This window comes from Pygocentrus nattereri, chromosome 11 (genome assembly GCF_015220715.1).
Source record: "Pygocentrus nattereri isolate fPygNat1 chromosome 11, fPygNat1.pri, whole genome shotgun sequence".
Classification (NCBI taxonomy): domain Eukaryota; kingdom Metazoa; phylum Chordata; class Actinopteri; order Characiformes; family Serrasalmidae; genus Pygocentrus; species Pygocentrus nattereri.
In genome coordinates this window covers 1,117,501-1,130,000 of record NC_051221.1, presented here as the reverse complement: position 1 = coordinate 1,130,000, position 12,500 = coordinate 1,117,501, and the positions used below count along the sequence as shown (strand labels likewise).

At 43.4% G+C, this 12,500-nt stretch overlaps 1 protein-coding gene across 8 annotated transcripts in view; it reads right to left on the bottom strand.

The window, feature by feature from the left end:
- Window positions 1–12,500, bottom strand: part of akap9 (A kinase (PRKA) anchor protein 9) — a 177,867-nt gene that overhangs the window by 155,038 nt on the left and 10,329 nt on the right. For all 8 annotated transcript variants that reach the window (XM_037542727.1, XM_037542729.1, XM_037542732.1 and 5 more), the window contains exon 2: window positions 10,165–10,371. In XM_037542727.1, coding sequence (XP_037398624.1) covers window positions 10,165–10,371 — 207 coding nt within the window. The remainder of the gene's footprint in view (window positions 1–10,164; window positions 10,372–12,500) is intronic.

Below are 12,500 nucleotides of genomic sequence, written 5' to 3'. Positions count from 1 at the left end.
GAATATGGTGTACTAAATAAGACAAAACATGATTAAAATAACTTCAAATTAACTTAAGATTAAATACATAAAATCACATGATTAATAGATTAACTACACAAAATAATGTGATTAATAAATATTAACTACATAAAATAACGAGTAATAGACGAATATGACATATTGTGATTGAGATTAACTAGACAAAATACTGCGATTGATCGCGATTAACTAGACAAAATACTGCACTTAATCGTGATTAACTAGACAAAACACTGCGATTAATCGTGATTAACTAGACAAAATACTGCAATTAATCGTGATTAACTAGCCAAAACACTGCGATTAATCGTGATTAACTAGCCAAAACACTGCGATTAATCGTGATTAACTAGACAAAACACGGCGATTAATCGTGATTAACTAGACAAAACATTGCGATTAATCGTGATTAACTAGACAAAATACTGCGATTAATCGTGATTAACTAGACAAAATACTGCGATTAATCGTGATTAACTACACAAAACACTGCGATTAATCGTGATTAATTGCACTGCGGTTCTTGTTGTTCTCAAGAAGAAATTCTTCTTAAACACACTCACGCAGTTCTGACGAAGACTCTGACTCCCCAGGGTTCTGTTATGTGGGGTTTGTTCTCAGGTAAGAACAGAATCTACACACTCGAGAGAACAGAGGAGAACAGTTCTGTGCTTTAAGATCACGTCAGGAATCTGATGGAGACTGTTTCTCAGGACCGTTCAGAAGAACACACTGAAGAACTAACAGTTCCGTTTATAATCTGTTCTGCTCTGACTGCTCAGACTATTCTAAAACTATCTATCAGTCATTTTGATTCTGATATATTTTGATCCTATTTTATTCAAAACCTTCTATACAGATTAAGCATTATTAATTCTATTCTTTTAAAACTGTGGTCTACTCTGAAATTGTACATTAACTTTATTTACCAATTCAATTCCCATGTTTTAAAAGTTCATTAAGTGTTGTTGCTGAATTCAGATTCTATTCTACTCTAAATCTTATATTCTGATTGTATTCTAATTCCAATTTTATTCAATTTTATTCAATTTTGAATGTTACTCTAATTCTATTTTATTCCGAATCTATCCTAGTCCTTTTCTGTTCTAATTCTATTCAATTCTGAATCTGTTACTCTAATTCTATTATGATGTGATACATTTTTAATCCCACAGCGGGGAAATTCCACCTCCTCGTTTAACCCATCCATGAAGTGAAACACCACATACACACTAGTGAACACACACACTAGGGGGCAGTGAGCACACTTGCCCGGAGCGGTGGGCAGCCCAATCCACAGCGCCCGGGGAGCAGTTGGGGGTTAGGTGTCTTGCTCAAAGACACCTCAGTCATAGACTGTCGGCTCTGGGGATCGAACCGGCGACCTTCCGGTTTCTGAATGTTACTCTAATTCTATTGTATTCTGAATATATTCTATTCCTTTTCTGTTTTAATTCTATTATGAATGTTACTCTAATTCTATTGTATTCTGAATATATTCTATTCCTTTTCTGTTTTTATTATATTATGAATGTTATTCTAATTCTATTGTATTCTGAATATATTCTATTCCTTTTCTGCTTTAATTCTATTATGAATATGTTATTCTAATTCTATAGCATTCTGAATATATTCTATTCCTTTTCTGTTTTAATTCTATTATGAATATGTTACTCTAATTCTATTGTATTCTAAATCTAGTCTATTCAAATTCTATTAAATTCTAATGTAGTTATTCAATTTCTATTCTGAATCTTTTATTCTCATTCTATTCTATCTATTTTATCCGTTTGTTTTTAATCTTGCGGTGATTCTTTTCCTTTCTGAATCTATTCTATCCTATGGTATATTCATTCTGCTCAGATTCTATTCGGAATATACTGCATTCCTTTTCTGTCCTGATTCTGTTCTATTCTGAATCTTTTACGTTCACAATTCATTCGTTACTGATTCTGTTCTGAAACTCCTGCTCATTAACTCTATTTTGGGACATTTCAGAGTCTGATTGGCGGTGCTAATGCTGAATGAAGTGAGTAGCGAGTAAATAAATAAACAAATAAATAAATAAGTAAATGAACAGCGTTACGCTCTCTGCTTCTGTAGACAGGGTGTGTTATGATGTGTAAGAGGAGGTGGGAGAGCGTTGCTCCAGCTGTGGTACTCTGTCTCTCTCTCTCTCTCTGGGTCTCTCTGTTCTCTCTCTCTCTCTCTCTCTCTCTCTCTCTCTCTCTCTCTCTCTGTTCTCTCTCTCTGTCTCTCTGTCTCTCTGTCTCTCTCTCTCTGGGTCTCTCTGGGTCTCTCTCTCTCTGGGTCTCTCTCTCTCTCTCTCTCTCTCTGGGTCTCTCTCTCTCTCTCTCTCTCTGGGTCTCTCTCTCTCTCTCTGGGTCTCTCTCTCTCTCTCTCTCTCTGGGTCTCTCTCTCTGGGTCTCTCTCTCTCTCTCTCTCTGGGTCTCTCTCTCTCTCTCTCTCTCTGGGTCTCTCTCTCTCTCTGGGTCTCTCTCTCTGGGTCTCACTCTCTCTCTCTCTGGGTCTCTCACTCTCTCTCTCTCTGGGTCTCTCTCTCTCTCTGGGTCTCTCTCTCTCTCTGGGTCTCTCTCTCTCTCTGGGTCTCTCTCTCTCTCTCTCTCTGGGTCTGGGTCTCTCTCTCTGGGTCTCTCTCTCTCTGGGTCTCTCTCTCTCTGGGTCTCTCTCTCTCTCTGTCTGTCAAACACTGCAGGCTTTTCAATCAGCGTTACTAACGACAACCACATGTTTACATGAATTTATTCTTTCAGTCAAACACACTGCACACCCTCTCAGTCTGATTAGAGACCAGACGGTTTCAGACACCCAGGCCTCCACTGACCGCAGCTCACTCAGCTCCTAATGACCCAACGTTCTCAATCAGGTCCTGCTGCTTTCTATAGTAACACACCCCGACGGCCCCCACGGCCCCCATGGCCCCCACAGACTGTGACCAGCTCAGAGCTCCGCTTCACAGACTATCCCATAGAACCCGAGATACAGGAGCTGATCTCGTTGTGTTAACGTCGGTATCGATATATCCAGCCAAAACGAAAAGCTCTTTCTCTCTACACCTTCCACATTCTCTATATACTCTCTCTACACCTTCCACATTCTCTATATACTCTCTCTACACCTTCCACATTCTCTATACACTCTCTACACCTTCCACATTCTCTATATACTCTCTCTACACCTTCCATTTTCTCCATACACTCTCTCTACACCTTCCACATTTTCTCCATACACTCTCTCTACACCTTCCACATTCTCTATATACTCTCTCTACACCTTCCACATTCTCTATATACTCTCTCTACACCTTCCACATTCTCTATATACTCTCTCTACACCTTCCACATTCTCTATATACTCTCTCTACACCTTCCACATTCTCTATATACTCTCTCTACACCTTCCACATTCTCTATATACTCTCTCTACACCTTCCACATTCTCTATACACTCTCTACACCTTCCACATTCTCTATATACTCTCTCTACACCTTCCATTTTCTCCATACACTCTCTCTACACCTTCCACATTCTCTATATACTCTCTCTACACCTTCCATATTCTGTATATACTCTCTCTACACCTTCCATATTCTCTATATACTCTCTCTACACCTTCCACATTCTCTATATACTCTCTCTACACCTTCCACATTCTCCATACACTCTCTCTACACCTTCCACATTCTCCATACACTCTCTCTACACCTTCCATATTCTCCATACACTCTCTCTACACCTTCCACATTCTCCATACACTCTCTCTACACCTTCCACATTCTCTATATACTCTCTCTACACCTTCCACATTCTCTATATACTCTCTCTACACCTTCCACATTCTCTATATACTCTCTCTACACCTTCCACATTCTCTATATACTCTATCTACACCTTCCACATTCTCTATACACTCTCTACACCTTCCACATTCTCTATACACTCTCTACACCTTCCACATTCTCTATATACTCTCTCTACACCTTCCACATTCTCTATATACTCTCTCTACACCTTCCACTTTCTCTATATACTCTCTCTACACCTTCCACATTCTCTATATACTCTCTCTACACCTTCTACATTCTCTATATACTCTCTCTACACCTTCTACATTCTCTATATACTCTCTCTACACCTTCCACATTCTCTATATACTCTCTCTACACCTTCCACATTCTCTATATATTCTCTCTCTACACCTTCTACATTCTCTATATACTCTCTCTACACCTTCCACATTCTCTATATACTCTCTCTACACCTTCCATATTCTCCATACACTCTCTCTACACCTTCCACATTCTCTATATACTCTCTCTACACCTTCCACATTCTCTATACACTCTCTCTACACCTTCCACATTCTCTATACACTCTCTACACCTTCCACATTCTCTATATACTCTCTCTACACCTTCCACATTCTCTATATACTCTCTCTACACCTTCCACTTTCTCTATATACTCTCTCTACACCTTCCACATTCTCTATATACTCTCTCTACACCTTCCACTTTCTCTTTATACTCTCTCTACACCTTCCACATTCTCTATATACTCTCTCTCTACACCTTCCACATTCTCTATATACTCTCTCTACACCTTCCACTTTCTCTATATACTCTTCTCTACACCTTCCACATTCTCTATATACTCTCTCTACACCTTCCACATTCTCTATATACTCTCTCTACACCTTCCACATTCTCTATATACTCTCTCTACACCTTCCACATTCTCTATATACTCTCTCTACACCTTCCACATTCTCTATATACTCTCTCTACACCTTCCACTTTCTCTATATACTCTCTCTACACCTTCCACATTCTCTATATACTCTCTCTACACCTTCCACTTTCTCTATATACTCTCTCTACACCTTCCACATTCTCTATATACTCTCTCTACACCTTCTACATTCTCTATATACTCTCTCTACACCTTCCACATTCTCTATATACTCTCTCTACACCTTCCACATTCTCTATATACTCTCTCTACACCTTCCACATTCTCTATATACTCTCTCTACACCTTCCACATTCTCTATATACTCTCTCTACACCTTCCACATTCTCTATACACTCTCTACACCTTCCACATTCTCTATATACTCTCTCTACACCTTCCACATTCTCTATATACTCTCTCTACACCTTCCACTTTCTCTATATACTCTCTCTACACCTTCCACATTCTCTATATACTCTCTCTACACCTTCCACTTTCTCTTTATACTCTCTCTACACCTTCCACATTCTCTATATACTCTCTCTACACCTTCCACTTTCTCTTTATACTCTCTCTACACCTTCCACATTCTCTATATACTCTCTCTACACCTTCCACATTCTCTATATACTCTCTCTACACCTTCCACTTTCTCTATATACTCTCTCTACACCTTCCACATTCTCTATATACTCTCTCTACACCTTACACATTCTCTATATACTCTCTCTACACCTTCCACATTCTCTATATACTCTCTCTACACCTTCTACATTCTCTATATACTCTCTCTACACCTTCCATATTCTCCATACACTCTCTCTACACCTTCCATATTCTCTATATACTCTCTCTACACCTTCCACATTCTCTATATACTCTCTCTACACCTTCCACATTCTCTATATACTCTCTCTCTCTGGGTCTCTCTCTCTCTCTCTCTCTGGGTCTGGGTCTCTCTCTCTGGGTCTCTCTCTCTGGGTCTCTCTCTCTGGGTCTCTCTCTCTGGGTCTCTCTCTCTGGGTCTCTCTCTCTGGGTCTCTCTCTCTGGGTCTCTCTCTCTCTGGGTCTCTCTCTCTCTCTGGGTCTCTCTCTCTCTCTGGGTCTCTCTCTCTCTCTGGGTCTCTCTCTCTCTGTCTGTCAAACACTGCAGGCTTTCCAATCAGCGTTACTAACGACAACCACATGTTTACATGAATTTATTCTTTCAGTCAAACACACTGCACACCCTCTCTGTCTGATTAGAGACCAGACGGTTTCAGACACCCAGGCCTCCACTGACCGCAGCTCACTCAGCTCCTAATGACCCAACGTTCTCAATCAGGTCCTGCTGCTTTCTATAGTAACACACCCCGACGGCCCCCACGGCCCCCATGGCCCCCACAGACTGTGACCAGCTCAGAGCTCCGCTTCACAGACTATCCCATAGAACCCGAGATACAGGAGCTGATCTCGTTGTGTTAACGTCGGTATCGATATATCCAGCCAAAACGAAAAGCTCTTTCTCTCTACACCTTCCACATTCTCTATATACTCTCTCTACACCTTCCACATTCTCTATATACTCTCTCTACACCTTCCACATTCTCTATACACTCTCTACACCTTCCACATTCTCTATATACTCTCTCTACACCTTCCATTTTCTCCATACACTCTCTCTACACCTTCCACATTTTCTCCATACACTCTCTCTACACCTTCCACATTCTCTATATACTCTCTCTACACCTTCCACATTCTCTATATACTCTCTCTACACCTTCCACATTCTCTATATACTCTCTCTACACCTTCCACTTTCTCTATATACTCTCTCTACACCTTCCACTTTCTCTATATACTCTCTCTACACCTTCCACTTTCTCTATATACTCTCTCTACACCTTCCACATTCTCTATATACTCTCTCTACACCTTCCATATTCTCTATATACTCTCTCTACACCTTCCACATTCTCTATATACTCTCTCTACACCTTCCACATTCTCTATATACTCTCTCTACAACTTCCATATTCTCTATATACTCTCTCTACACCTTTCACATTCTCTATATACTCTCTCTACACCTTCCACATTCTCTATATACTCTCTCTACACCTTCCACATTCTCTATATACTCTCTCTACACCTTCCACATTCTCTATATACTCTCTCTACACCTTCCACATTCTCCATACACTCTCTCTACACCTTCCACATTCTCTATATACTCTCTCTACACCTTCCACATTCTCTATATACTCTCTCTACACCTTCCATATTCTCTATATACTCTCTCTACACCTTCCATATTCTCTATATACTCTCTCTACACCTTCCACATTCTCTATATACTCTCTCTACACCTTCCACATTCTCCATACACTCTCTCTACACCTTCCACATTCTCTATATACTCTCTCTACACCTTCCATATTCTCTATATACTCTCTCTACACCTTCCATATTCTCCATACACTCTCTCTACACCTTCCACTTTCTCTATATACTCTCTCTACACCTTCCACATTCTCCATACACTCTCTCTACACCTTCCACATTCTCTATATACTCTCTCTACACCTTCCATATTCTCTATATACTCTCTCTACACCTTCCATTTTCTCCATACACTCTCTCTACACCTTCCATTTTCTCTATATACTCTCTCTACACCTTCTACATTCTCTATATACTCTCTCTACACCTTCCACATTCTCTATATACTCTCTCTACACCTTCCATATTCTCTATATACTCTCTACACCTTCCACATTCTCTATATACTCTCTCTACACCTTCCATATTCTCCATACACTCTCTCTACACCTTCCACATTCTCTATATATTCTCTCTACACCTTCCATTTTCTCTATATACTCTCTCTACACCTTCCACATTCTCTATATACTCTCTCTACACCTTCCACATTCTCTATATACTCTCTCTACACCTTCCACATTCTCTATACACTCTCTACACTTTCCATATTCTCTCTATACTCTCCCCTCCTCTCCTCTCTCTATACTCTCTTTTCCTTGTCTTTCTATACTCTCCCCCTCCTCTCCTCTCTCTATACTCTCTTCCATGTCTTTCTATTCTCTCCCCTCCTCTCCTTTCTCTATACTCTCTCTTCCCTGTCTTTCTATACTCTCCCCTCCTCTCCTCTCTCTATACTCTCTCTTCCCTGTCTTTCTATACTCTCCCTTCCCTGTCTTTCTATACTCTCCCCCTCCTCTCCTCTCTCTATACTCTCTCTTCCGTCTTTCTATACTCTCCCCTCCTCTCCTCTCTCTATACTCTCTCTTCCCTGTCTTTCTATACTCTCCCCTCCTCTCCTCTCTCTATACTCTCTCTTCCCTGTCTTTCTATACTCTCCCTTCCCTGTCTTTCTATACTCATCCCTCCTCTCCTCTCTCTATACTCTCTCTTCCCTGTCTTTCTATACTCTCCCCTCCTCTCCTCTCTCTATACTCTCTCTTCCCTGTCTTTCTATACTCTCCCCCCCTCTCCTCTCTCTATACTCTCTCTTCCCTGTCTTTCTATACTCTCCCCCTCCTCTCCTCTCTCTACCCTGTCTTTCTATACTCTCCCCTCCTCTCCTCTCTCTATACTCTCTCTTCCCTGTCTTTCTATACTCTCCCCCTCCTCTCCTCTCCTCTCTCTATACTCTCTCTTCCCTGTCTTTCTATACTCTCCCCTCCTCTCCTCTCTCTATACTCTCTCTTCCCTGTCTTTCTATACTCTCCCCTCCTCTCCTCTCTCTTCCCTGTCTTTCTATACTCTCCCCCTCCTCTCCTCTCTCCATACTCTCTCTTCCCTGTCTTTCTATACTCTCCCCTCCTCTCCTCTCTCTATACTCTCTCTTCCCTGTCTTTCTATACTCTCCCCTCCTCTCCTCTCTCTTCCCTGTCTTTCTATACTCTCCCCTCCTCTCCTCTCTCTATACTCTCTCTTCCCTGTCTTTCTATACTCTCCCCTCCTCTCCTCTCTCTTCCCTGTCTTTCTATACTCTCCCCCTCCTCTCCTCTCCTCTCTCTATACTCTCTCTTCCCTGTCTTTCTATACTCTCCCCCTCCTCTCCTCTCTCTATACTCTCTCTTCCCTGTCTTTCTATACTCTCCCCTCCTCTCCTCTCTCTATACTCTCTCTTCCCTGTCTTTCTATACTCTCCCCTCCTCTCCTCTCTCTTCCCTGTCTTTCTATACTCTCCCCCTCCTCTCCTCTATATCATGTTTTAACATTGCTCTACTGTCATGGAAGAAAACTGGACATTTCCATGTGCCATTACTTTTGCACAGGTCACGTTATGTTGGATTTTCTCACCAGTCTGTTTAGCTCAGTAAACAAACTGCAATTCATTGAGGTAGCGTGCCTCCATAGAGGGCGTGTTTACTTATTCACACTCAAATCAACAACAACAACATGGAGTTTGAACTTAACGCTTTCATTCCTAAAAGGTACTTAAAAAATCCAGAGATTCACACGTAACTAATTAAAAATAAACTATTTCAAACGTCTTTCCTGTGAGCAGTCTCTGTAGAGGGTGTCTTAACTTATTCACACTTAGAAACAACATGAAGTCTGAACTTTTGGATAAGACGGTATGTGGTTCTACATAATTAAATGGATACACTCATTCAGAGTGGTGTGACGTTCTAGATAAACTTACCGAGTCAGAACCGTTCACAGTGGTGGTGATAGGAACCAGACGTCCCCCTCTAAAAGCTCCTCACAGTGGTGGTGATGGGAACCAGACGTCCCTCTAAAAGCTCCTACAGAAAGTTCCTACATGAACTGGTTCTGAATTCACTGCCTGATGACTGAGACGCTGTTTTATGAGAGTTTAGAGAACTTCAACTCCATTCATGGTGGAGGGAGACATGCAGGGCGCTGTGCGGCAAAATAGTCCCCAAAGAAAACTCATTATTCCAGATTTTCCACTGTTTTCCATCATCAGCATTCCATATAAGCTCAGAAGACTCATGTAGGTTCTCTGGAGGTTCTGGATGGTAAATAAAGTGTCTATATCTGTGTTGTAGTCATGGCGACGCCTGGTTCCCATCACCACCACTGTAAAGACGTCTGAACCACTTCACACCAAACTCTCTGAACCTCTGATTAGATCACACACTCTGTTATATATGAACTCACAGAACCACATTGGAGCTTCTCAGTAGAATGCACTAAAAGCTGAAAGCAGATCAACAGTGACAGAAAGGAATTACATCCCAAGCTGAATCGTCTTGGTCAGTTTGGAGCTTTATTCCATACAAAAACACAAACATCAGACCGGACTAGCTGACTAACGGCACTGAAGGGAGCCAGAGTGAGAAACTGACCCTCTGCAGCCTGTTTCTGTTATTTTGGCCGGCAGTATGAAGGCCTAAGCGCTGGACTCACCTCTATGGTGTACGTTTGGTCGTGTTTGACCGTCTCTCCGCTGCGCAGGGTTCTAGAGAAGGAGAACTCTGTGGTGGGCGTTTCCTTTCTCTCTCCAGCCCCCTCCTGCTGGACGCCGCTGTCCTCCGGCTCCGATCCCTTCTGCTTCTTCTTCTTCTGCTTCTTCTGTCCATCGCTCTGGGCCTTCCTCTGCCTGTACTCCGCCAGCTGCAACACACACGGACGTCAACACACACACACACACAGTCAGATTACAGCACAAATCCACAGAACCCGTAGAACAGCCCAACCCCAGGGCGACAGCCCTTATTTGAGGAGTTTGAGGGGCGGCGTACGGTGAGGCGGTAGAGCTTGGTGAAGCTGAGACGCAGCTTGTCCATGCTGTGCTCCTGGCAGTCTGGAGCGTGTCTACGCCGCGAACCACACTGAGAGCTAATCTCGCCAACGTACGCTAACGGGCTTAAGATCACACGCCGCCACGGCAGGAAAAACATGCCCTCCCGCAATATGCCGGCGCAGATGGTGCCGGAGCGGATCAGTAAACCACAGCTGCTGAGCGCTCAGCCCACTCACGGCTCTTTTACAGCCTATAGAGCTGAAAAAGCTCTAACGCCTAGCCCGGCCTGTCGGTTTCAACAGTCCATCATGACGAGGTGTTGGTTCCAGCTGCTCCAGAACAGCACACCACGCTCTACTGCTGGTTCCAGCTGCTCCAGAACAGAACACCACGCTCTACTGCTGGTTCCAGCTGCTCCAGAAGAGCACACCACGCTCTACTGCTGGTTCCAGCTGCTCCAGAAGAGCACACCACGCTCTACTGCTGGTTCCAGCTGCTCCAGAAGAGCACACCACGCTCTACTGCTGGTTCCACCTGCTCTAGAACAGAACACCACGCTCTACTGCTGGTTCCAGCTGCTCTAGAACAGAACACCACGCTGTACTGCTGGCTCCAGCTGCTCCAGAACAGCACATCACGCTCTACTGCTGGTTCCAGCTGCTCTAGAACAGCTCATCATGCTCTACTGCTGATTCCATGTGCTCTGGTACAGCCTGTCATGCTCTACTGCTGGTTCCAGCTGTTCTAGAACAGCCCGTTATGCCCTACTACATGCTCTAAGCTTGTGTGTGCATCACATCAATAGTTCACTGCTGGTTCCTTCTCCTCTAAAACGGCCTGTTATGGTCTGTGGTGGTTCTAGAACAGTAATTTCATAGTGTGTCAATGATTTCACCTTCTCTAGAACAACTGACCACAGCCTGGGGGTGGATTCTTCTAGACCAGTAACACCGTGGTCTACTGACGACTCCATCTGCTCTAGAAAACGGTTTGATGTGACCGTGAGCTGCTCTAGAACAGTAACACCATGGCCTACTGATGGTTCCATCAATAGAAAAAGTCAGTATCCTCTACAGCGCTTGATCATGGTGGGGTGTTAAGACTCACCTACTTGTAATGATCTTTTCTGGATCATCTGGGTTGAACTACAGTCCCAGAAGGGACTGAAAAGCCCTGCTCGGTCCAGGTCTAGGGGCTAAACTGTGCCTACAGAACCTAATTCCTTCACCTCAGGATGCAGCGCAGCCCACTTAAAACCTGCCAAGGAAGCTGATACAGCAGGGCAGCTCTGTGTGAGCGGTCAGCAGCCCACAGAGGCTACGCCGGCCTGAAGGAGGGAAAACAGCTGTCTACAGCTCTAAAAAGAAAAGGCAGCTTCATCATCCAGACTCGCTAAACCTCTGCGGTGCTTCGCTTGGAGAACACTCAGCGTCTGGTCTTACAGCTCCATCACACGGGCGGAGAAAAAAGCCCTTCAGGAATCTGTTCATCCGTAGCCATGGTGATGAAACACAGGCTCGGAACAGCGCGGTGACCCACGCGTCCACTTACGCCTCTCAGCATAAACAGAGCGATGTAGAGGGCAGGCCGGCCCGGCCGCCAGGCTGCGGGCGCTAATTGCTCGGCTTAAACGAGCTGTTTTTAACAAGCCTGTGGTTTTTCAAAGCGTTCTGAGCGAAGAGTGACATATATCAGACAAACGTGTTCGTTACAGTCCTATAAACGACACCTGCGATGCCTGAATTACTGCGAAGGCCTGGATCGAGATTCAGCACCAGATCTCTCACTGGTCCATCACTGGGGTCTTCTAGTGTGATTCCCATTTTTGTAAAGCTGCTTTGTGACAACATCAGTTGTAAAAAGCGCTATATAAATAAATTTGATTTGATTTGATTTGATTAGTACAGGGCCCAGTCCTCGTATGATGATAAACACACAACAACAATCACCAAAAGGCTAAAACCAAATCACACCAAAACAGGCCACGACACCACGCCCA